The 27,103-nt window shown below is 41.5% G+C and overlaps 1 protein-coding gene across 2 annotated transcripts; it reads right to left on the bottom strand.

Moving 5' to 3' along the window:
* Positions 1 to 27,103, bottom strand: TEX26 (testis expressed 26). 2 transcript variants are annotated; one of them, XM_059903166.1, is made up of 7 exons: positions 27,029 to 27,103; positions 23,034 to 23,118; positions 15,751 to 15,919; positions 12,148 to 12,304; positions 5,253 to 5,429; positions 3,071 to 3,232; positions 1 to 74 (listed from the first exon to the last, which is right to left on the bottom strand). In XM_059903166.1, exons 1-7 carry the CDS (start codon positions 27,087 to 27,089, stop codon positions 1 to 3), a joined length of 885 nt encoding a protein of 294 aa, XP_059759149.1. In that variant the 5' UTR covers positions 27,090 to 27,103. The 2 variants fall into 2 exon arrangements, with proteins under 2 accessions (XP_059759149.1, XP_059759150.1); XM_059903167.1 differs by having other exon boundaries at positions 23,034 to 23,115; positions 27,029 to 27,089.

The raw sequence follows: 27,103 nt of genomic DNA, 5'->3' as shown, positions 1-27,103 counted from the left end.
CTATTTTCCTTTTTTATCCGTCCCTTTGTCAATGTCACAGTAAGAGTAAATAAAGCGATCAAGAATCTGTCGGTCTGAAAATTATGAAGAAAAACAGGATGAAAATTTCCATTTAACTATTTAAGTGCTAAACAGAGAAATTCTAGGAAGGAGGCAAATATCTGATAATAGTACTCTAAATATAAATTCAATGAGACCAAAATAATCAAAGGATAGTATGTCTAATAGCTAAAAAGACACAATTATGTTAATTATTGGTTAAAAAGAGCAAACAGTATTCAAGGGATCAGCAAGACTTCCTGGAAAGAGCATGGATTTCAGAATGAAATAAACTTAGGTTTCAGTTCTGTGCTGGCAAATACATCTGTCCCCTCCATTTATTCATTTCCTCATCTTTGAATACAGGTAACGATACTTACCTAGCGCAGTTGAATGGACGAGGGATGCTATGTGTGAAGCACATAGACAATGCTTGGTCTGGGTGATGTGATGATAAACAACACAATAGAGACTATTGTTCCAGAAGTTTCATCCAAGCCAGGGTTGCTTTTCTGCCCCCCAGTGTTGGGAGGCTTTGCAATCTTTGAGTGATAACTGATCATGGGAGGCCCTTCAACCCCCTGGCCTCCATTTCCTCATCTAGAAATTGAAGGAGTCTTTTCTGGTTCTGAACATCTATGGTCCCCTAATCCTAATTACATATTTTTTAATTGTATTTTGTGGAGCTGTAAAGCTTTGTCACTCCTAGCAATTGCCATCTCTGCAGCCAAAACTAAGAGAAAGGAAGAATGCGAGTGATTACATGTTTTCCTATTCAATGTCCATGTTGTCATGCGCAGTGTTACAAATGCCAGCTGAGGGCTGGAGATCATGTGTGTGTGTGGGGTGGGCGGGGGGTGTTCCTGGTTTACTCTCCAGTTATGTTTGCATTTATTTGTGTTTGTGACTTCACATTTAAGTTTCAACCCCACACTCATCCTTCTCCTTGTCTTTCCTGACCTCAGCGTTTTTCAGTTGAGGTAAACTTTCATAAAGTGAAATGCACTGATCATGCATGTACAGATTAATGGGCTGACATTTGCATAGGTGCACCTCACACCCATGTAACGATAAAGATCATTTCCACCACACTGGAGAGTCCTGTCTTGCTCTTTCCCAGTCAATCCCTCCTACCCCAAGACAGTCTCTGTTCCAATTTCCTTCATTGTAGATAAGTTTTGCCTGTGGTAGACTTTCAAATAAATGGAACCATACAAAATATATTATTTTGTGTCTGGCTTCTTTCACTTAGCATAATGTCTTTGAGGTTTATACATTTTGTTGAATACATCAATAATTCATTCTTCGTTATTGCCTAGTAGTATTTCATTTTGTGAATATACCACAGTTTATTTATCCATTCTCCTGTTGATGGAAGTTTGAGTTGTATCCAGTTTGTGACTATTAAGAAAAAAAAGAAAATGGGCAGAAGACCTAAATAGACATTTCACCAAAGAAAACATGCAGATGGCCAGGAGGCACATGAAAAGATGCTCAACATCACTAATTATTAGAGAAATGCAAATCAAAACTACAGTGAGATATCACCTCACACCGATCAGAATGGCCATCATCAAAAAATCTACAAACGATAAATGCTGGAGAGGGTGGGGAGAAAAGGGAACCCTTTTGCACTGTTGGTGGGAGTGTAAATTGATACAGCCACTATGGAGGACAGAATGGGGATTCCTTAAAAAACTAAAAATAGAACTACCATATGACCCAGCAATCCCACTACTGGGCATATACCCTGATGAAACCATAATTCAAAAAGACACATGCACCCCAATGTTCATTGCAGCTCTAGTTACAATAGCCAGGACATGGAAGCAACCTAAGGGTCCATCGACAGATGAATGGATAAAGAAGATGTGGCACATATATACAATGGAATATTACTCAGCCATAAAAAGAAACGAAATTGAGTTATTTGTAGTGAAGTGGATGGATCTAGAGTCTGTCATACAGAGTGAAGTAAGTCAGAAAGAGAAAAACAAATACCGTATGCTAATGCATATATATGGAATCTAAAAAAAAAAAAAAAATGGTAGGAGACAGGGGGCTTACTGACAGGGGTAGGAGTTGGGGGCTTACTGAGTGCCTGTGGATGTTCTGAGCTTAGGCCTGACCATGCGGCATAAAGCAAGGCAGTGACCTCCACATCGTGCAGAGCATGTTGTGTAGGAGATGGTCCACTGGGTGTGGGAAGAAATATTAGGATCTCTATTTCTATTTGCTTTTGGCTTCTTTAACATTTTGAATGTTTTATAATGTACATAACATGTTAGTTTAGTGGTATATGAAGATACTTTATAGAAATATATACATCTGCATTAGGGCATGTGCTAAAAATGAGGGGTGATAGGTTGTGTGACCACAAGCATTGGGTGCTGAGAGGCAGCTGTTGGAAGAGTTTAGTTTCCTCTCCTCCAAGTCTTATTCTCTGAGTGGACATTTTACACACGCTCAGACTGACCACTTGCCCCTGAGATGCTCCCAAACAAATTCCAGTCACTAGACCCCGAACTGGGGTAAATCTCTGTTGCGTGGAGTGACCCAACCTATGCTGAATGGCATTTATCTCTTTGAGGAGGAGATACATGAAGATTCTCATGTACCCTAAAAAGCCTCTCACAAAAAAGTACCCCCAAACAGGAAATAAAGTTTACAGAACCTAAAACAAAGCCGTGAGATAGTACAGACACCCACTGGAGAAATCAGTTAACCGTAAGAAAAAGAGAAGTCACCCTGGAGCAATCCAACCACAGCAAAGTGAGATCAGAAATTAGTGAAAAGCTAGATGTTTCTACTTTAATAAGTGGGGTATAGCCACTGGGTTCTCTTTTAAGAAAAATTTATTTTCAATGGGTTGACATTTGCACTAAACTATGGGATTTTTTTTGGAGGCTATATATATATATTTTGGGAACATATAACTCCAGTGGCTAGAAGTTGGAACAATTTCTATTTGGGGTAAAGCAATTATTATGATCTGTAATTTATTAAATAGTAACTCAGGACCTCATCTTACCTTTGTAGGAAACACTCTGAAGGTACTCTGTGACTTGAGAGGGAGTGAATGAGCTCAAAATTGTTAAGAAATCCAGGTAGACTTTCCCGTACTCACTTTGGTACGTGGTCTGCTTCTTCCTGCGCTCTTGATTCCTCATGTGTCGGTACAGCATGGAAGGGACTGGGGGACACAAGGGAAGGAAAAAAGAAAGAGCTGTCACTGAGCAAAGAATTCCTGCCTTTATTTGTGGGACGCGCCCCTGACAGCCCTGAGCCCAACTTGGAGCTTAATCGGCGTCCTTAATTGTACTGGGAAGTGAGGAGCTATACGTCTCCTCCCGTGACTGGGGCCATGCAGAGCTGCTGGGGTACTCAGGGCTGTTGCTGTTGGAAGTAGGAATGACTGGAGATGATGGCCAGAGGGTTGAGTGTGACCACCATTCTCCCTGAAATAGACTCTTCTGCAGGTCAGCTTGTTGGGATGGCAGCATTCACCACCTGCTGAGCAAACCAGCACCTTCCTAGAAGCTTCTTTCCCTTTCATGCCATCTCCTGTGCAGACGTGGATGGACACACTGATGGACCTCCCTCAGGGACCCAGGTGTCTCAGGAGGAGCAGTTTGGAAGAACAATGACATCTACAGTTAGCACTCTCTGTACATCTGGACGGATAGAGGTATGTGGTACAAGTAAACCCAGAATCACTTATATTTGATTCTGAATGTTGTTCATTGAAGGTGGGCTCTGCTAGTCATGGAATTCTCATGAAAAAGAAACAATGAAGGGGCTTCCCTGGTGGCGCAGTGGTTGAGAATACAGCTGCCAATGCAGGGGACACGGGTTCGAGCCCTGGTCCGGGAAGATCCCACATGCCGCGGAGTAACTAAGCCCATGCGCCACAACTACTGAGCCTGCGCTCTAGAGCCTGCGAGCCACAACTACTGAAGCCCGCGTGCCTAGAGCCCGTGCTCCGCAACAAGAGAAGCCACCGCAATGAGAAGCCCGCGCACCGCATTGAAGAGTAGCCCCTGCTCGCCGCAACTAGAGAAAGCCTGCACGCAGCAACAAAGACACGACACAGAAAAAAATAAATAAATAAATAAATTTATTTTTTAAAAAAACAATGAAGAGGGCAGACTTGTGGTTGCCAAGGGGGAGGGGAAGTGGGGAGGGAAGGATTGGGAGTTTGGGAGTAGCAGATGCAAATTGGTATGTAAAGGATGGATAAACAACAAGGTCCTACTGTATAGCACAGGGAACTATATTCAGAGTGTTTGAAGGGTCTGGAAATGCTTTAAGTGGAGAATATAGAGGGCATATAATAAGGGTTTCACTGAATAGTGGATTTCTAGTAGTTAACCTCTGTGGGAAGAAGTAGAACCAATGGCCAGAAGTTTAGCAAGAAAGATTCTAGCTGTTGAGAACTTTCAGAGTATCCAAGGATGAAGGAGCTACACTGGGGGATGGGACACCCCTCCAAAGAGTTTAAGCAGGCAAACTGTCTCCTCTTGGCAAGGATGGGCGAGAAGGGATTTGTACGTGATGGGAGGATCTAGACTAGGTACTCCTCGGCTGCCTTCCACCCCAAGATGCTCAGCTTCTGCTCTGTGATTTTTGTCTAAAGCTCTACTTGATCCCAACTCCATGCAAGGAATAAATCACTTTCTCAGACTAACACTAGATTATCCTCTTAACCAGGAACTCGGAGGTGGCTTGGTCATGGAACTTCTAAAAACTTTTCTGTTGTAAACAATAGCAATTGGGGTCATAAAAGAACACTCAAGTAAAATCGTTGCTAAATGTAAAGATGCTTGAAGGATGTGCCGTGTGGATAAACTTCCAGGGGATAACTGACAAGTCTAATTTGATTCCCGAGGAACTTTTTTTTTCTTTTGGTTGTTTAATAGCAACTAAATCCTTCCTTTCATTTTATAAGTGGGGGGGGGGGGCGTGTCCCCCAATCCCAACAACTGTCCCTCCCAGGCAGAGGAGGCACAAGCAGTCATTTCTCTTCTGAGACATCATCCTCATTCCCTGGGTTTGAGGCTAAGTGCCCCAGAGTCCTAGTTTTGATTCCATTCAGGGGTCACTGACATTCTCTATGACTGTTATCAAGGTCACGCACCAGGGCCCTATGTGTTGAGGAATCTTGGAGCAAGAACGGTCTATGAAGTTGTTTTAAAAGCTACAGGTGTACTTACCTAGACCCTGAGAAGCAATGGGTAGGCTTGAGTAGCATCCGTATTTGAAACTAAAATCCTGAAGCTCAGGAATTTTAGCTGGAATTTGGTAATTCCATCGAAATTCAGTGTCTGCTGGTCGGGGAAGGAAGTTTTTCCATTCCAGAAACATCTGAGAATGTTGCTTCATCTTTTGAGCTGGGACACAAATGGAAGGCAATAATTACTCCTTGTAAGCTATTTCTAAATAGCCTCATATTTTCATTCCATTCTGCTGCTGGCAGTAACTTCCAATTTATCACACTAAAACACACTCTTCTCGCATTTAGAGGTACGGTCAATGTACTTTTTAGGGACATTTCAACCGGGAAATAATTTTCTGCTTTATCAGGCACAGGAAGTACAAGCTCAAATGATTAGTAGTTTCTAATGAGTACATTGTACATCAGTTAGGAGTGCTTATGTGTTTCTGCTCCGTGGACTCAGGAAGCATGTCTCACTCCAGTGGTCCTGCCTAGTCCCCGGGGCAGGGGTCAGTGTGCAGAGTGAGAGATTTTAGTTAGGGCTACGGTTGCCATATAAAACATAGGGTGCCAGTTAAATTTTGGGGGGACCACACCATGTGACTTGCAGGATCTTAGCTCCCCAACCAGGGATCAAACCCGTGCCCCCTGCAATGGAAGCACAGAGTCCTAACTACTGGACTACCAGGGAATTCCTGGATGCCAGTTAAATTTGAATTTCAGATAAACAATGAATCATTTCTTAGTGTAAGTATGTATAGGTACTCATTTTTTACCTGTTATACACCATTATTCAAATTTAAGTGGGCATCCTGTATTTTTATTTGCTAAACCTGGCAACCTTAGATGGGGCAGTGCGTATCATCCCCATTATCTGGAAAAGAACCACTCAAAGGAAAAGAACCTTACCGATGGAGGGTTAGGTAAGATCATTGTCATTAGTGGACCGCAGCACTATTATTTTTGGAAATAACTCTGCTTACAAATATTCATTAAACATATGATCCTTAAGTACCTCTGAAGCACTGACTAAAACCACGTTCCACAAGCACTACCAGATTAACTGAGGAGAGAATCACAAGTCATTTCACCTGGAGTGAGTTCACCCCTAATTCTTGCTACAAACTGTTGGTTCAGAGGCACATCATACAGCACCAACTTTAATTGGGACAAAGATATTAAAAACATGAATATCACCTAATAAGGACCTACTGTATAGCACAGGGAACTCTACTCAATACTCTGTAATGGACTATGTGGGAAAAGAATCTAAAAAAGAGTGGATGTATGTATACATATAACCGACTCACATTGCTGTACACCTGAAACTAACACAACATTGTAAATCAAGTATACGCCAATAAAATTTTTTTTTAAATAAATAAAATGAAGAGAAAAAATTCAAATTGTGGAAATATGGACAAAATCAGCTACTTGTGATAGGAGATGAAAAAGAGATTAGAAATAAAGATCAAAGTCTTCTTTGAAAAAATAAAATAAGTGGTACTAGAAAAAATAAAGTATTCATAACCTTAAAAAAGCCACAAATATCATGAGCAATGTCCCAACAGTGCTAATTACTATTAACACTAACCTCTATTCTTTTTCCAAAATAGTTTTTCAATAGGTTTTTTCAAAATAAATTCAAATGTACATTGTATATCAAACAATATGTGATGTCATCTACTGGTACTCAAGAGCATTTTAATATTGATTTTTAAAAAATGATCTCTGTCCAGACCAGCACAGTGGGAAAGGGTTTCACTACACGGTGTCTCTTAGTTTAGATGACTCAGGGAGAGAGGCCATGGGTACTCAATGGTCCTCATAATGACCTCATAAACCACCCGAGGAGAAGGCAAGGTTATAGAGAGAGAAGAAAACTCTCGGGCTGAAACATCAGGACATTCCTTAAGCTATTTCGGAAAATCATCTGGTATTGTTCCTAGTAAGCAGCATCTATAACTTGGTTTTTGTAAATTACTAATGGCTTTATTAATAAATAAATTCCCGTTGAAATACTTGATACAGATGCCTATCCTTCTCCCCTAGCTGACACTCAAAAGCAAATGTTTTCAGTTCCTATATGGATTCTGTGTCAAGGTTAAAGGTAATTAAGTCATTGTTCTACCTTAAGACAATCTCAAACCAGTGTGATTAGAAAGAGATATACAGGATACATGGATATGGAATGTGATATCTTGCAACCATAACACTTGGAACTGTGGTTCTCACATGGAGATAATACATCAGAAATACCTAGGAAGGTTATTCCAGAATATACCTGCTGAACCTCATCCCAGACATTAAGACTTTCCAGAAGTGGGACCCAGGCACTTATATTGTGAACAAGCTTCTCATAAGAATCACTCACTCAGAGCTGTGGATAAGGTGCTACAGAAGCCCAGAGGGAGTGTGACAGGCTCTGTTACCGGAAGGGAAGGAAGACAAGAATCAAAAGGCAGACACAGCAAAAGGCGTGTTTTGACAATGGGTCAACACTGAAGCAAAAGATGCACAGAGTGTTCATGAAATGTAGTCTAGCTGGTGTGAGTGTGAGGAACGCAGGGAAGGGAGGAGGAGTAGCTGAGGGTGAAGCAGGAGAGGGAAGTTAGGAACCACGTTGTGAAGGGTCTTGTGGGGCTGGTTCATGTGGACCAGGATAGACCAGCATACAAGTAGAGCAACTGGAGATGAAGACCCAGAAAAGACAAAAATCAGACTCTGGATTTACTCTGAGTTCCTTTGAAGATAAAGATTAAGCTTTTTTTTTTTAAATTAATTTTTATTGGAGTAGAGTTGCTTTACAATGTTGTGTTAGTTTCTACTGTACAGCAAAATGAATCAGCCATACATATACATACATCCTCTCGCTTTTGGACTTCCTGCCCATTTAGGTCACGACTGAGCACTGAGTAGAGTTCCCTGTGCTATACAGCAGGTTCTCATTAGTTATCTATTTTATACACAGTATCAATAGTGTATATGTGTCAATCTCAATCTCCAATTCCTCCCATCCCTCCACTTTCCCCCTCAGTATCCATATGTTTGTTCTCCAGGTCTGTGTCTTTATGTACTTAATTAAGATTAAGTCTTATTCTTCATTGATCCTTAGTACATATCACTGTAATAGACCTCATTAAATATTTACTAAATTAATGAGTGAACAAAAGAAAAAAAAAAGACATGTAATTGCTATGTATTAGCAATTCATTTGAAACACACTCTAGTTACTGCCTATGTGATATATACTTAAAGTACCTCTTAGTTCTTAGTTCTTCTTAACTAATGGTTTTATTGTCTGTATAAAATTTCATGTTAATGAGTTCCTTTGGCATTATTAAGAGAAGTTCCTGATACAAAAGGACCTGACCAACACCTGAAGTCCCCATAATTGTATTAAAGTCTGGACAGAGAAGATAACCTGACCCAACACTAACCCCGCCTCCAAGGCCTGGACTCCTCCCAGGGACCATCCCTGCTCCTCAGGAGATCAGCTCCCACTGGTTTCTTTTCCAGTTGATAAAGGTGATACCAGAGTAGTTATAGTCCAAAGGGAGAAACTGACCCTTTAAGATTAGGTATGGCATCTGCAGAAAGGCCCCAGTAAATCTACAGCAAGGACTGTTCAAAACCGCTAGGACCATGGGCACATAGTCTATAGCCAGGTGAGACCTAGTTCTGCTGTCTTTATCTGCTCTTCTAATTCATCAAAGCCGAGTTCTCCAAGCCTGCGTGTGAAAACAAACATCTTTTAGTGCTTCTCACTCATTCGCCTTAATTCAATAATGAGGATTTAAAGATAAGACATAGTCCCTGTGCTTCAGAAGCTTAAGGTATTAGAGAAACAGATACATAAAAGGTAATCACAATATTATTTGATAAATACAGTGTAAGAGGGAAGAACGGGTGCTATAAAAACATGGGAAGGGCACCGATCCAAACCTGGGGGATCAGAGAAGACTCCTGGGAGAGAAATGAAGCTTACATTTAGACTTAAATTATGGACAGACGTAGGCTTAAAAACAGGGAGGAAGACGTCTTCCTCGGGCAGGAGGCATCATGAGCCTGGAGGATGGAAGGCAGTCGGTCTCATAAAAAGCAGGGGGGGCTGGCGAGGGGCACTGCTGGGGTGATGGGCGAGGACCAGATTATACAGGGCTCACAGTAAGGCACTTAGCTTTTATCCGAGGAGGGTGGGGGCAGGGTGTCACTGAAGGGTTTTAAGCTGGAAGGTGATGTCAGTTTGCTCATCTGGAAACTCACTATGGCTCTAGTATGGACTGTGGACTGGAGGAGACCAAACTGGATGAGGGAGTGAATTAGAGGTCATCCAAGGCAGAGACTATGGTAGCCTGAACGAAGGCAGTGGCCGTGGGGAGGGAGAGAAGCAGATGGAGGGGAGAGATTTAGGAGGGAGTCGTAGCAGGTCTTGGGTATTTATCCACACATGGAGAAATGGTAATCTGTGCATGCTGAAAGGACGACTCTGACTGGAAGCTCAAAGACATCTTTTAAGAATGCTGACATTTCGGGCTTCCCTGGTGGTGCAGTGGTTAAGAATCCGCCTGCCAAGGCAGGGGACACAGGCTCGAGCCCTGGTCCGGGAAGATCCCACATGCCGCGGAGCAACTAAGCCTGTGCACCACAACTACTGAGCCCGTGTGCCACAGCTACTGAAGCCCACACACCTAGAGCCCGTGCCCTGCAACAAGAGAAGCCACCACAATGAGAAGCTCACACACCACAACAAAGAGTAGCACCTGCTCGCTGCAACTAAAGAAACACACGTGCAGCAACAAAGACCCAACACAGCCAACAATAAATAAATAAATAAAATAATTTTAAAAAAAGAATGCTGACGTTTCAAATGTTTTCCCATGACACGGAGTGTTTATCTGCAAGTATGGAGGTCTTTTGATTCCACACCCATCCAGCTTCAGAAAATGTACTTCCCATACATTCTCTCTATCATTCAGCAAATATTTACAGAGCACCTCCTATACACAAGGACGAGGCTATATACTGCACTAGGTCCTGAGTGAATAAGGGCCTCTGGGGCACTTACTGAATAGTGAGGAACGAGTAAAACACAAACAACAGAAAACACGAACCAGTAAACAAATGACTGAAAAATGCAAGGGTGCTAGACAAACAAGGTGGCAGCACGCCTCTTCAGATAAAATTGTAAGAAAGGTCTCACAGGCAAGGTGACATTTAAGCTGGAGTCAAGAGAGTGACAGAATGAAACCCCAGAAAGAGCCTTTCAGGCAGAGGGGACAGGCTGCACACTGACTGAAGGTGGGAAAGAGGTTAAAGGAGTTGAAAAAAGGCTCATGGACCTGGAACCTAGTGAACGAGAGGGATGGCGTGAGGAGGAAAGGTGAGGACATAAGCAAGGGCCAGCCTTGCAGGACGTTGTGGACCAAGGGAAGTAACTGGAACGTGCATTTTAATCAAAGTGCAAGGGAAGCCAGTGAAAGGAAGCAGTAGAAGTATATGATCCAGTTTAGACTGTGAAAGAGCCTCTGGCTGCCATGTAGTGATAGAATTGCAGGGATCTGTAGCTAATGCAGGAAGATCAGTGCCGGGGGGAGGAGAAGGTGATGACTGGGACCCTTGTGAGACTTCTACTCGGTCACCAAATACACAGAACCAGGGACCTGAGGAAGGGCTTGGGGAAGAGAAACAAATGCAGAATTCCACAGGAAGATGGATCATTGCTCTTTAAAGGAATCAGGAACTCTAAGGAACTCTGTTAGAGATCAAATAGAAAAAAGACAAGAAAGAAGGAGACAAAGAAGTAGGGAAAGCCAGGAGAGTGTGGAGTCACAGAAGTTCAAAGGAAGAGTGTTTCAAGGAAGAGCAAGTGGCCATGGTAGTTATATGGCTACCCTTTCCTAGCCAGAAGATTTGTTGGTGCAAAATCGAACCAAAGAAGCTCTGGATTCGGGGACACCAGGCACAGTAGAAGGTGATGTACTGAGATGCTGGACCAGAAAAAATGGATTCAGTGAGTGTGACGGGCACATAGAAAACTAAGCATATGAAAAGAATCAATTATTAACTCTGGTAAAAAACAAAAGAAAACTAAAAGGAAACATAACCATAAAATACCATCTGGCTCAGCAGTAAATATTTACATAATCATAATATATCATATCATCGTAATCATAATATAAACACTAGCAATTGTGTTAACCCCAAATTTGTAATATGATTATACTGAGAGGACGGATGGAGGGGTCATGAGAAAAAATTATAGGAGGACCAAATCCTCAGTTACCATAACAGGAAGTCAATTGTAATGTCTAAAATTGATGAATCAAAAATAACAGTATTAAGCGTATGATTTTAAAATATGGAGGCTCCCGTAAGAAGACATAGTTGAAAGGATGGAAATTGACAGCCAGTGGGAGTAGGACGGAGAATGGAGAAGGGTGGGTCAAGGAACTGCTATTCCATTGTGAGCCTTTAGGTAACTATAAAATTTCACTCTCTGCATGTATTGGTTTAATAAAGGAATTTTAATTCAAGTAATTTAAAAATGATGAACCAGCAGTTAAGAATTGAAAACTGCACGTTTAACTCGACTCCGTCATCTTCTCCTGGCTCATTCATCCTTGTCCTTTGGACCCAAGAAGGCTTTCCTGACCTTATCCCCAGCCCCCGCCCACATTAGGCTGGGTGTCCTATTGTGCGCCCACAGCACCCTGCATTTCCCACAACGTCCATCTTTTCATAGGTGCTAACTAGGTCAACTATTGTTTGCTAAATTGCCTTTCTCCACGTCTGTACTGTGAGTTCCTTGAGGGAGAAGACTGCATCTGTGTTGCTTACCACTGTGACTCCAGTGCCTTTCTACCAGGGAAAGGAGAAAAATGAACGTTTACCTTTTGCTGTGTCCACAAAGTCTCTCCTCGTGTGGGAAATAAACTGATTTGCTATTGCCTTCCGAACCTCTTCCATTGAAGCAGCGATTTTCCAAGGGAAGTAGCTCTTTACTGAGGCTGTCGATTGACCTTGAGGCAGTGTCCAGTGAAAGAAGTCCTATCAGTACAAACACAATTTTCAAGAAAATCCACATGAGTTCACCTCACGGAATGAAGAACATGTGTGTTTTTGTGTACCTATTCTTTCGAGTCCTTTACACACACAATGAAGTGCCAGTGTGTTCTGGGAGCCATCAGCTGACCCAGCTGTAACATGGTACTTTGTCATTTCTTTGGCTTTTCACGTTGAAGACAATAAAATGTGATTGGGGAGAAGTGATCATATTCTAAATATATTTGTAGGTAAATAAGGTTTTCTGATGCATAGAATGTGGGATGTGAAGCAAAGAGATGGGCCAAGGATGACTCCAGGGATTGAGGTCTGAACAGTTGAAAGGGTGGAGTGGCCATGAAATGAAACATGGAATAGTCCAGACTTAGAGGGACACTCAGGTGTTCAGTTGTGGTGATGTGACATTTGAGGAGTCTTTAAGTAAACTTCCAGCAGGAGATCTTAAGAAAGCAGTTGGATATATGAATCTGAGTTAAGGGGAGTGGACTAAGCTGAAGATAATTTTGGAAGTCATCTCATACAGTTGAAATAAATTAAGACTGGATGAGACCACCAAGCTAGAAATTAGAAGAGGTTTGATGATCAAACCTTGGGGCACTTCATCATTAAGAGGTCAAAGATAAGTGGAAGAAGCAGCAAAAGAGACTGAGAAGGGGCAGGCAGTTACGAAAGAGAAAACCCAAGAGAATGTGTTGTACTAGAAGCCAAGTAAGAAAGTGAAGGAAAAAGGACTGATCATTGTGTGAAATGCTGCTGGCAGGTCAAGTGAGATGAGGACAGAGACTTGACCATTGGGTTTAGCAGACTGGGGTTCCTTGGTGACCTTGAAAAGAGCAGTTTTGGTAGAGTTGTAGGGAGGAATGCCTGATTAGTGTGAGATGGAGGGCTTCTTGGAGAAATGGCAGGAAATGTACAAGAAGAGTGTCTGGCACATGCTAGGCTTCAATAAATATTGGTTGCTTGAATGGACGAGTAAAAGGTAGTACACATAACCATCCACTACTTGAAGGCTTTGCCCTCCAGTCACTGCTAAGCCCAGGTAAGCTGGTTTTCTCCAAGACCCTGAGTGGGAATTGACCTCACCAGTGATGTCTGATGGGGCACCAAATAGGTAGCAGAGATACCTGACATGGCAATGATCTCTTTTTGCACCCAGCCTACACCCATTTGCACCCATAAACACGCAAACCCTACCAGCAAAAAGGACCACCCAGTGGGATCACCTGCAGAGTCTCCCGTTCACTGGGCAAGTCCCGAGCTGCCTCCAGCCCATTTCCCCGTGACCGCCCACATGTCAAGGCATTGCAATTGCTGCAGACATGGGCCCTCCTTTTCCACCGCCCTCTCCTTGAAGGAGCCCCAAACCACCAGTCTGCACTTTAACTCTTAGGGTGATACTCTTCCTTTGTTCCTGAGCAGCAGACTCTGTTAGCAGAGAGGGAGCAACTTGCTAGTTGCCAGGCCCTGAGCCAGAGTCAAAACTGCTTAACAGAAAACAAAGGTAAATGGCAGAGAGGCCTCAGAAGAGTAAATAATGCAGTATATCCTCAACTCAGGTTGATGGGAAGGGCATTCACGTGCTGGGAGGGTCTGCAGGCTGGCACAGGAACACTCATTGGCTGAGAGCCTTCAATAACACTTAAAGGGGAAATAAATGCTGTGCGTATGTATGTGTATGTATACGTATACATATACAATGTAATATTGTAACCGACTATTTTGCATTAATTATAAATCTTAAGGAAAATACTCAACAGGTAAATAGATTACATGAGTGGGTGCCATGAGGAACCAAGTTAAATGGGGTATGTGTGTATGTTCTAATGACTCCAAAGTCTACCCACGTCTACAGCTCGCCTCTTCCCCTCGAGTTCCAGACCTGTGTATTCAACTGCAGGTTGGATATATCCTCAACCAACATGTCTTCAACTGAACTCACATTTCCCCCAAGCCCTTCCCCACCAAACCCGGTCCTCCCGAATGTTCCAGTTCAGTAAATAACATCAGCACAGACCCAGGCATCCAAGTAAAAAACAGGAAGATCATCATTCATTCCTCTCCCTTGTCTTTTACATCCTTTCAGTCATCAAATCCTGACCATTCTACTGCCATATTATCTATTGAATGTGTCCAGGTGCTTCCATCCCAGGTGTCACCATGCCATATGGCAACCAAGTAAATGAAACCCTTTACTACAATTGAGCTTTGCCTTTTATGATGGGAGAAGGGTACACAGTGCCTAGAAAACAGAGGGAGGGTCAGTTACTTTCATCTAGAGGAGAAGGGAATTAGAGATGGCTCTCTTTAAGCTGAGCCTTGAAGAATCTCTAAGTTTCCTTGGTGGATAAGAGAAGGGCATTCTGGATACTCAACAAAATGATAAAAGTTCTGATGGTTTGAGAATGCTTACACCAAACACAAATACTTGTACGTGCCTGTTCATAGCAGCTTTGTTTACAGAGGCCAAAAGGTGGCAACAACCCAAATGTCCATCAATAGATAAATGGGTAAACAATTTGTGGTATATACATACAATAAAATATTATTCAACCATAAAAAGGAATGAAGTGCTGATAGATGCTACAATGTGAATGAACTTTGAAAACAATGTTTTCAAACAATGCTAAGTGAAAGAAGCCAGGCACAAAAGGTCACATATTGTATAGTATGATTCCACATATAAAATATCTAGAATATGTCATCCATAGAGACAGAAAGCAGATTGGTAGTTGCCAGAGACTAGGGGAGAGGGAAACAGGAAATAATTTCTTAATGGATACAGAGTTTCCTCTTGAGATTATGAAAATATTTTGAAATGAGGCAGAGGTGGTGGTTGTAGAACATTATGAATGTACTAATTGCCAGTGATTTGTTCACATTAAAATGGTTAATTCCATGCTACGTGAATTTCACTTCAATTAAAAAAAAAAGTTTCAGGGACTTCCCTGGTGGCGCAGTGGTTGAGAGTGTGCCTGCCAGGGTAGGGGACACAGGTTTGAGCCCTGGTCTGGGAAGATCCCACATGCCGCGGAGCAACTAAGCCCGTGCGCCACAACTACTGGGCCTGTGCTCTGGAGCCCGTGAGCCACAGCTACTGGGCCCGCGTGCTGCAACTGCTGGGGCCCGCGTGCCTGGAGCCTGTGCTCCGCAACTGGGGAGGCCACTGTGGTGAGAGGCCCGCACACAGTAGTGAAGACCCAGCGCAGCCAAAAATTAATAAATAAAATAAATAAATGTATTAAATAAATGTTTCTTATTTAAGGGGAAAAGGGAGTAGTAGTTAGAAATAAATGTGAGAAGGTGAGCAAAAAAGAGTCTAAGAAGGACCACAGCTGTAGATGATGGGGGATCTCTGGGATATATCCAAACTCTCATTCTTATGGATTATTGATAGAATATCACATTCAGAAGATATGTAGATATTATCTTACTTGACTGGGGTAATAAGATTTGTGGTTTTTGATTCCTCTTGAAGTTCCAATGTTGACCAAATCTTCTTTAGAATATGATTTCCAAACATACTCGTCATTGTACTGTGTCTGATTGGGAATAGCATCACTAAGTGCATATGTATATCCTAATCTTCTGGTACTTTTCTGACTGTAAGAAAAGGGTGGAAACTAGAGTAAGGGATTAAATACCAAATTTCACAACAGTACACATGTCAAATAATTTTTTAAAGATTAGCTGCCTTAAGACTTGATGCCAGAAATAATTTAATTTCTAGGTTTCCCTGAAAAGAAACAATCTTGTATCTTATGATGCCCCTTAACAAAAGTAAGAGTGTCCTAATGTGAAATTTAAAAGAATAATCTGAAATTCATTAATTTTTTAATTAATTTTTTTAAAGAGCTGAGTACTCTTCTGTGTAAACAGTACTTCAGTATAACCAAATACTTGGCGAAGGAAAGTTTCTCTCTATAAAAAGTATTCCAGTTAATAAAAGGAAAAGTATAAGAATTAGGATACCACTGGTTTGCAAGTCCCTAATGAAATAATGCATCTAGGCAATGATCAGCAGTTGCCACTCTGGATATACATACACAACACCACCTATTAAATACTTTTGTGAAAATACCCAACCTGAATCAGATGAAGTCTTTGGAATATTAGATTACAGGAAATACATGAAAAGAAGGATAGTTTTAAATGACACGATGGGGATGGAGTCAGAAAAATCCAGAACAAATCATCTGTTTCTTCAACAAAGAAATTCTCAGAAAAAAAAATGGAGGAACCTGTAGATTAAATGAAGTAAGAGAAAACAATGCAGAGACCTTGTCTGGATTCAATTTCTAACCAACTGTTTGTTGTTGTTTTTTTTAATTATGAGACAATTGGGGAAAATTTGATCGCTTATTGGCTATTTGATATTAAGGAATTGCTTTTTTAGGTGAGATAATGGTATTGCTACATATTTTTAAAGCATCCTTATCTTTCAGAGATACATAAAAATATATTTAGACTTATGATATAATGCCTGGAATTTGTTTCAACATTATCCAGTGGGAAGGCTAAGTGGAGGATATACATTAAAAATGTCCATGTGTTGTTGATTATTATAGCTGGATGATAGCTGGGGATTTATTGTATATTCCTTTCTGTGTGTCTAAAATATTTCATATTGACTTTTTTAAAAAAGAGGGCTGGGTAAGATTCAGGTTACATCTGTAAGAAACCAAACATCTGGAAAGTGGGATACATCTGGATGCTGGACTATTTCACTTGTCATTCAGATGTACAGATTCAAGCATGACTGTGGTCCTAAATCAAACTGAAGTCATCGAAGGTGCATGAAGACCTTTCCAAAGGGATCACAGCACAAACCGCTTTAAAGGAATAGATTTTCACATCCGCATTTCTCAATATATTCTTTCTTAACATGTATCTGCCTGAGAACAAAGCTGCATATCTAGTGGGTCTTTTCCTTCCCGCATCCTTTTCTCCCTTCCCCACTTCACCATAGGATCTTACTAAGGTGCATTACACCTCAGTGTGTTAGCTGCCAATGGTGAGAGGGGCGCCGGGCAAAGGGAACTTCATTATGGTGATTTCAGGGAACTCCCTTGTAACCCAAATTCCATACACTTACCTAGGGCTTGCTGTTCTAGGTCAAGAGTAAAGGATGGGGCTATAACCAGAGCATTATGGCCTGTGCAGGGATGTTCTGAATGTAGGTACACTGTAGGTTGGTGCGGCTGAGAGTAACGGCTAGTTTTCCCTGTCCTAAAAATTATCAAATGTTCATCCCTCTTTAAGGAGAAGCTTCTAAGAGGAAAGCAGAGAATATAAATTGCTGAAAATGGCTCTTTCCCCTACATATTTAAAGGTAAGCATTTTCCAGCTTTTAAAAATTCCCTAGGATATGTCACTAGCTGGAAAGAAGAACATCTCTGTTTAGATAAAGCAGTACAGGATGGCGATGCTGATTCTTTTCAATGTACCTGGAATCTTTTCTGAGACTATCAAATTTTTAAAGATTCACTGGATAAAACTGGTACATAAAAATCTTGTGATCTTTTTTTCAGATTTTGTATTCATCATTCAGTAAGGTATTTAAAGCTAATTTTTTAACCCAAACATATTATGAAATATTTACTTCAATATAGCCAGTCCTCATTTTATTTTATGATGTAAAATATTTAACAATACATGAAAGTATACACTAGCTTGTCAGACTAGTAATTTTCCATATATAACTATATACTTACCATATATAACTTTCTCTTTCATTAAATACATAGTAAATGTTTGATTTGGTTTCTAAAGAAATCAATGAAATTGTTTCTGATTTTTATGCATGATATTATTTAATTATTTTCCAAAGTCAAGCACCAGAGTTCTGCACACATGAGAACATATTTAACTAAGGAAACTCATATTTTTTATCATACTCCTCACTTCACAGATAACTTACATATTTAGCTACACATTTCATTGCATTATTTTTGTTACTTGGATGTAATTAATCATATTAGACCTGAATCTTTCTACACTTCTCCTGTCTACTTTTAATAATCTTCCCTACAATATATATTCCATAATTTATCAGTAGTTTTCATAATATTCCTCAAAACATATATTAACATTTATTTAAACTAGAATTGTAGTCAGATTTTTATTTTGCCAGGAAGTAAACCTAATTTCACTTGTTGGTTGGACCACAAGGACTGATTTTACCAGCTAGGTAAACATGGTGTAAATTGTATGAGTTAAATCTTCAGCTCAAAGATTTGGATAAAAATATATTTAGAGTATGTAATGACAAAAGCATTTTTATAAAAAAAAAAGATTATATTGGAAAACCTTTATTGAAATTAATGTTCCTATTTTCTAAGTCCTTTTTGAGTATATAGTATTAAATAAGTTTCTTCCAAATGAAGGAGTAACAGATGTAATTTAATAGTCATTTGTTAAGACGTGCTTTTTCAGGCCATATATGACAAACCCACAGCAAACATCATTCTCAGTGGTGAAAAACTGAAAGCATTTCCTCTAAGATCAGGAACAAGACAAGGATGTCCACTCTTGCCACTCTCATTCAACATAGTTTTGGAAGTCCTAGCCATGGCAATCAGAGAAGAAAAAGAAATAAAAGGAATCCAAATCGGAAAAGAAGAAGTAAAATTGTCACTGTTTGCAGATGACATGATACTATACATAGAAAATCCTAAAGGTGCTACCAGAAAACTACTAGAGTTAATAAATGAATTTGGTAAAGTTGCAGTATACAAAATTAATGCACAAGAATCTCTTGCATTCCTATACACTAACAATGAAAGATCAGAAAGAGAAATTAAGGAAACAATCACATTCACCATTGCAACAAAAAGAATAAAATACGTAGGAATAAACCTACCTAAGGAGGTAAAAGACCTGTATGCAGAAAACTATAAGACACTGATGAAAGAAATCAAAGTTGATACAAACAGATGGAGAGATATACCATGTTCTTGGATTGGAAGAATCAATATTGTGAAAATGACTATACTACCCAAAGCAATCTACAGATTCAATGCAATCCCTATCAAATTACCAATGGCATTTTTTACAGAACTAGAACAAAAAATCTTAAAATTTATATGGAGACACAAAAGACCCCGAATAGCCAAAGCAATTTTGAGGGAAAAAAAAAAATGGAGCTGGAGGAATCAGACTCCCTGACTTCAGGCTATACTACAAAGCTACAGTAATCAAGACAATATAGTACTGGCACAAAAACAGAAATATAGATCAATGGAAGAGGATAGAAAGCCCAGAGATAAACCCACACACCTATGGTCAACTAATCTATGACAAAGGAGGCAAGGATATACAATGGAGAAAAGACAGTCTCTTCAATAAATGGTGCTGGGAAAACTGGACAGCTACATGTAAAAGAATGAAATTAGAACACTCCTTAACACTGTACACAAAAATAAACTCGAAATGTATTAAAGACCTAAATGTAAGACCGGACACTATAAAACTCTTAGAGGAAAACATAGGAAGAACATTCTTTGACATAAATCACAGCAAAATCTTTTAGACCCACCTCTTAGAGTAATGGAAATAAAAACAAAAATAAACAAATGGGACCTAATGAAACTTAAAACTTTTGCACAGCAAAGGAAAATATAAATAAGACGAAAAGACAATCCTCAGAATGGGAGAAAATATTTGCAAACGAATCAACGGACAAAGGATTAATATCCGAAATATATAAACAGCTCATGCAGCTCAATATTAAAAAAACAAACAACCCAATCAAAAAAATGGGCAGAAGACCTAAACAGACATTTCTCCAAAGAAGACATGCAGATGGCCAAGGGGCACATGAAAAGCTGCTCAATATCACAAATTATTAGAGAAACACAAATCAGAACTACAATGAGGCATCACCTCACACCAGTTAGAATGGGCATCATCAGAAAATCTACAGACAGCAAATGCTGGACAGGGTGTGCAGAAAAGGGAACCCTCTTGCACTGTTGGTGGGAATGTAAATTGATATAGCTACTATGGAGAACAGTATGGAGGTTCCTTAAAAAAACTAAAAATAGAATTACCATATGACCCAGCAATCCCACTACTGGGCATATACCCAGAGAAAACCATAATTCAAAAATACACATGCACCTCAATGCTCATTGCAGCACTATTTACAATAGCTAGGTCATGGAAGCAACCTAAATGCCCATCGACAGACAAATGGATAAAGAAGAGGTGGTACATATATACAATGGAATATTACTCAGCCATAAAAAGGAACAAAATTGAGTCATTTGTAGAGACGTGGATGGACCTAGAGACTGTCATATAGAGTGAAGTAAGTCAGGAAGAGAAAAACAAATATCGTATATTAACCCATATATGTGGAATCTAGAAAAATGGTACAGATGAACTGGTTTGCAGGGCAGAAATAGAGACACAGATGTAGAGAACAAACGTATGGACACCAAGGGGGGAAAGCAGTGGGGGAGGGGGGCTTGGTGGTGGTGTGATGAACTGGGAGATTGGGATTGACATATATACCCCAATATGTATAAAACTGATAACTAATAAGAACCTGCTGTATAAAAAAATAAAATAAAATTCAAATATAAAAAAAAAAGACAGGCCTTTTCAGTATACTTCTCAGAAAAACGAGATAGGGAATAACTCAATAACTGGATGACAAATCATCTAATTATTTGCTTTCAATGAAACTGAAGGAGTACACAACCAAGCTGTCAGCCAATCAATCATTAAAAATCACCTTGTGATTTTTGGCATATAACCATAAAGAGTTCAGAGTATTGAATGGCATTGCTACACTAAAACTCCTTTCATTCACATCTACTTAATTATGAGAACAAGGTTTCTCAACACTAGCGTTTATAAGTTGAAAAAAAAAAAAAAAAAAAGCAGGAAAAATTGATGCTGAATGTGGTCTCATTCCAAACATAATAACACTCAAATCTGGAGACATAAAGTAATTGAAAACAAAACAGCCCCATTTATCTCATTAAGATGCAATTCCAAAAAATTTACTTTTTCTGTTTAGTAATTATTAACACTTGTAATGTGTTTATTGCTTTGAGCAATTCTGTACTAAAAATAATTGTGATAACTCAATACTTAGGGTCATATAACATGTTTAAAAATTAATCTCAATTAATATACTGAAATAGTTGCAAAGAGGTGTAATGGAGTGATCAATAAATTGCTTTCAAACACAAAATATATTCGAGCAGGGTAAAATTCTATGGAGGAAGTAGACTGGGAGTAAGAGTTCAAGAAGGAAAGAGAATGAAATAAATGATCTGTTAAAGAAGAGCTTGTTTGTATATATTTTTTAAAAAGGGTCAGAGTGAGTATCAATTTGCTAAGGTGGTTAGATTATCCACTGATTATATGTAAAGAAATGATTTAATGGTCTTGTTTTAAAATGTCAATATTTAGGATGGGCTGGAAGTTTTATCTTTTACAGCTGTTTAAATTTATAATAAGAACTTTTCTGTGAACTTTAAAAATATGTGAATTTGAAGACCACTGACCTAGACTCCATAAGTACCCATTTGGTTTTGGCTTTCATCCCAAATATTTCTTCTTCAGACAACTGTTACTGTTTGGAAAGCTGGCATAATCCTTACCGTCAGAGGGTAAATCTCCCAGTAGGGGATATAATGTGACTCAGTGGGATAGCCGGTAACTCAGAAATTAGGAGTCTTGCAGACCTGCACTTTTTGGAAGTCTGTCGTATATTATGCCGGGGAAAAATGAATGAAAATTTGGGGGGTAACTTCTTCGTGCTAGTCACTGGACTACTGCTTTCAGTTTGTCCTCAGAACAACCACCTTATGCAGGAGTCATCATTCCCACTTTGCCAACCATAAAACTAAGCGGTAGCTGGCTGGTTACTTGCCTAAGGGAGCAGAGAAAATAAGGGGTAATTAGAGCAGGGAGCTGAGGCTGGAGCCCATTTCTGCCTGATTGCACCACACAGTCTGGACAATACTCTATTTGACTTCTCGACAATGCGAACTTTTAAGGCGAAAAGATCCTCTATATTGGAAGTAATTTACAGAGTGAACACAGACGAGGGAAGGTCCTCCATGCTAATTTCCCACCTACCACTGATGCAATGAAAGATGGCAGGGCTTTCCCAGCCCCACCCTCTCTCACCCACCAATGAGCTTAGAGAGGCAGCTGATGGACAGAAATTCCCACCACCCTCGGTTCAGGTGGAATTGAGGGAGAAGTTGCAAGCAAACATTGCTTTAGGAAGCAATAGTTGGAGGAGTGAAGGTAAGGGTAAGGGGACTGTGGCCTTGTTCCAGCTTCCAAGACTAGTGTTGGGTGGAGGTGCTAACAATTACTCACTTATCCAGTCATTCAGTTGTCATTGCCTGCCTACTATATACCAGGTAATGAACTCAGTTCATGCTCCATGTTTAGGTAGCACAGTTCTATTAACTGTATACTGGCTCTGTTGTAAAGCAGGATACACAGTGGCTTTATGAAGGACCCATGTGTTAATTTTCTCAATTCTCCTGTAGGAGCTTGGGATACTCTTTGAAGGGGAAACCCTCTCTGATGCTTGGAGGAGATCTGGGCGTGCAGTGGGTCTTATCTGAGTGCATTTTCTATAAGCCTTCTCTGATTACTCTCCATTGGTTTTGGACTCTGAATAATAGAAGAAAGGTGAACAAATTCAAGTGTGTATATCAATCTGACTCGAATAGGGATGTACCGAATTAAAGCAGGCACTGCTCCTGTCTTAGGTGTGAATGCAGTCTTCGTCGTGGTGGCATAGGAATCCCACTTGGTATCACCTGCTAAAAGCACAATAAAACAGTTTTAAATGTGGCAAGCCAGCATATTTTGATCAAATGTTGTTTTAATAATTAAAATAATTTTGCAAGAGACAAACATTTTGGGTGGTAATGCGGAGTGTAAAGGAATGAAGGCCAACTTGTGAGCTCCACTAGGGAAGAGGGGAAGCTCAATTTAATTATGAGTTCCCCCCCCTAGATTAAAATAGGTCTATTGTTTTTCTTGAGAATTCACATATACTATTTTAAAGAATTCGAGCAATACATAAAAATATAAAGAAAAGAGTTCATTTGAAATTCTATCATCTTAGGATGCTCACTATCGCTGTTTTATTGCCTGACTTTTCATGCATCAGATTAGATATACCTGTAAATGCATGAACTGATTTTACACCAAGAGGGTCATAGTTTCCATGTCAGGTTCTGTCCTGGACCCCTTGTCCTTGCTCCTTCCTGGCCCTGCTTGTAATCACCCTCCTCCCAGGTAGCCCATGTTAACAATTGTGCCTGTTTCTTTCCAGACTTTTATAACTGCTACTATAATCATATACACATTGATATATACGTATATCAATACATTATCACATTGGGTTTTAGTCCTATTTTGTTTTACAAAATCGGGCTCAGCTTACACAAAGTGTCCTTCTCTTCTACCTGTCACTTAACGGCGCCGTATGGGAAACCCGTCTGACTCGTCTGGTGCAGCTCTAATTAATTCTTTGTAACGACTGTGCAAGATTCCGCGGCGGAGCTGTTCTTTAAAGCTGTGAGAGTGAGCGAGCTCAGCAAGGGAGGGAGTGGCATTAGAGGAGGTGACGTCCAAAGGCTGAAGCCCGGGGCCCCCCAGAGGCCGGGGAGATGAGGAGCAGCCGGTGAAGGAGGCAGAGAAGAGCAGTGAGGGAGGTGCGTGGAGACCCAGGAGGCTGTGGTGTCCTGATGGCCGAAGGAAGAAGGTGATTCCAGGAGGAGGGAGGGGCACCTACAGCGGCAAATGCTGCTGGCGGGCCGGGAGGGGGAGGATGGAGAATTCACCGGTGTGCAGACACGAGGACTGATCTGCCCCGACCTCCCCTTGTGAATGGAGGTACCACCAGATTACTTCGGGAATATATTTTTAAAATTTAATTCGATCATTCTTTCTTTCTTCATATCTAGGCAGTTAGCTGTGGCTTTTTAGATTTCACTAGCACCTGGGTGAAAGGATCCCTTCCATGTTCGAAGCAAAGCCATCTGGGGTCCATCACCTCACCTCTCACACCGCAGCCGCGCCACTGCCTGCGTTTCCTCCCGTTCACGCATCCTAAATACAATTGCCGTAAAGCATCTTTCTCAAAGGTGCCTTCAATTTCCAAATAGTCTGAAAACCTATATGCCACTGCCTACATATAAAACCCTAAAGAAACATTTAGTTTTTGCCATCTGTATACTTCTCCCCATCTCTCCCATCTCCCCGTCTCTCCCATCCAGGGCTTGTTTCTCAGTGAACCGGTCCTTGAATCCAGCCAGGCAACTGCATCCGCCCCTCTGTAACTATTCACCCGCTGCCTTCACACGGGGTGAGTTTCACCTCCACCTGAGGCTTCCCCAGGCTAACTAAAGCCTTAGCCCCTGCCTGTCACACTCTGTCCTTCTGTTCGCAGACTCTTGGCTGATGTCTACGCTCTGATCCCGTTATATTAGAAATGACACTATCCTTCGATTCTTCTGCTTTAGTGGGAACCACTTTATACTTTAAAGCATTTTATTCCAACAGCAGAATTAATGTTCTTTGTTAAGAGAATTTCAAGCACGGACAAGTAGGTGGGGAGAAATTGTGAGGCTGTGTTGCTCTTAAAATAAACTATCACTTCACCTGATTTGAAGCTCTGAGTTTGACTCTTAGAAGGATCGGGAAGGATCTTCTGCACAGAGACTTTTTTCCGAAGCAAGCAACACCAATCTAGGCCTGATCACTCTTTGCAGATGCAAGTAGGATTTGAGATGAAGAACATCCTAGATTATCCGGTGGGCCCTAAATGCAATTTCAGTGTCCTCATAAGAAAGGCAGAGGGAGGTTGGCCACGGAGGAGGAGGAGGCGATGTGACCATGGAGGCCGAGACTGGAGTGATGGGCCACAGGTCAAGAACGCCGACAGCCACCAGAAGCTGGAAGACGCAAGGAAGGATTCTCCCCAAGAGCCACCAGAGGGAGTGCAGCCGTGCCAATAGCTTGATTCCAGGCTTCGGGCCTCCAAAATGTGAAAAAAATAAATTTCTATTGTTTTCAGCCACCAGTTTGTGGAGATTTATGGCAGTCCTTGGAAGGAATACAGCACTTAAGAGCCCAGTCGATAGTAATAGTTCGATAGCAATTAGTCCATAGGCGTCATCAGTCTCACCCTATTTTGAGACCAGAGCTGGACAGTGACACATTAGGCCCAGCTTTTAGAGCGTGACCCTTCCATCAGTGGAGGAGGGAGTAGCACAGAGTGGCTGTTAGAGACTCAGGGCTGGATGTGAAGGGGCAAACTCCCCCAGGGGAAGGGACACCTGGTGATGACATTGAGGTGTCAGTGAAGCTGCCCTCCCCTCTCCTTTAAGCAGCTGGGACCCTCCTTACTGAGCTGCCAGGTCTAGGAGGACAAGGAGTGTAATTTTGTACATGTTGCGTTTGAGGCCCTTCTGTGACATCCAAATGCCTCTGGTAGACAGATGGATATTTTGGTCTGAGATTTAGGAAGAGCATCTGAGTTAGAGATAAAGATGAGAGAGCCATTGGTTGGCACCTTTATGTAGACTTGAAGCCCTGTGGCAGGATATGGCCGCTCACATAGGGGATGTAAACCAAGAAGGAGAAAATCTGGAGGACGCCAACATTCCCAGACAAGAGAGGCGAGAGCAGACAGTGAAAGAAACCAAGACACGGTGGCTAGAAATGAAGGATGAGACTCAAGGGGGAGTGGGGTGGGGGTGGTCCTGGGGAAGAGGCTTCAGCTCCTCTGCCTCTCCTCTCTGCCTGGACACCACAGAGAAATATTTTTGTATTAATTATTTTCATTTGCTGTTCGTAATTTACAAAGGGATGAATGGGATGAAAGTATGCATTTCATTCATTCTGGGAGTACAATTCTAGGGAATTTGCAGTTGAACAATCCCCACGGCTCTGTAGCCGCCAGGGAACCACAATTACCCAGCTAGAGGGCTGCGATGGGTTATTATTGCCATGAGAAAGGCCAGGATGGAGCTGACTACACAGCAATCAGGCCGGTAGTATCACAGCCAGAGTGGCTCCCCCTCCACTGACACGAAAAGCTGAGTTAGTAAACCAGCTGCATTCGCATGCAAAATTAGTATTAAAAGCACTGCCTCTGTTAAATACAAAATCCCTTTGAAAGAAAAATCAGCGAAGTTTAGAAGCGACAGCTGAATGCCATAGTCCCCAGCCTCTGCTACAGCCACGGGGTGGGGGGGGGGGACGCTGTAGATCCACTTGGGGGTCGCTTCTCCGCAATCTGCAGCCCCTCCCCGCCCCATTTCTGTGCTGTTTCCCAGATCCTGTGGGGGATCAGGGCCCCCGCTTGGTCTGCTCTCTTCAGAGCTCCCGACCTCTGTTGCTTTTTTGTCTTTGTCTTTGTTCTCCAGACACTAGGCCTTCCTTTTGCTTGTCCCCTCCTGGACATTTCATGGGGTGTTTAAAACTCCGAGCTGTTTAGGGAGGGCTTTGACAGAAGGTATGGCGAAGGGCTGGAAAGGGGCAAGGTCGTGAACACCCTTTCATTTTCCCTGACTCCCAGCCTCTCCTTAAATTGAGTCCCACCCGTAAGGGGGAGGCACACACCCTTGAAGACCCGAGCAGCCTTCGCTCCAGGCACCGCGTCTCCAGGGGAGACCCCGTTCCCGCCCCCCCGCCGGCTGGCAGGGTCCGCAGTCTTACTTGGCCGGATCTTGTGGCCGCATTGAGAAGGACACGGAGCCTCGGGCCCAGGCTCTGCCATTCTTGCTGGAAGAG

Source organism: Balaenoptera ricei, chromosome 18, assembly GCF_028023285.1.
Source record: "Balaenoptera ricei isolate mBalRic1 chromosome 18, mBalRic1.hap2, whole genome shotgun sequence".
In the NCBI taxonomy this organism is placed as follows: Eukaryota; Metazoa; Chordata; class Mammalia; order Artiodactyla; family Balaenopteridae; genus Balaenoptera; species Balaenoptera ricei.
The sequence above is the reverse complement of the archived record's forward strand: the minus strand, read 5'-3'. Positions and strand labels throughout refer to the sequence as shown.

Coding starts and splice junctions, on each gene's coding strand:
- TEX26 (XM_059903166.1), bottom strand. CDS start 27,089: ATGGCAGAGCCTGGGCCCGAGGCTCCGTGTCCTTCTCAATGCGGCCAC. Junction 15,920..23,033: donor GCAGTGCCTGCTTTAATTCG/GTACATCCCTAT, acceptor CTTTTCTTACAG/TCAGAAAAGTACCAGAAGAT. Junction 3,233..5,252: donor CATTGCTTCTCAGGGTCTAG/GTAAGTACACCT, acceptor TGTGTCCCCCAG/TCCCTTCCATGCTGTACCGA.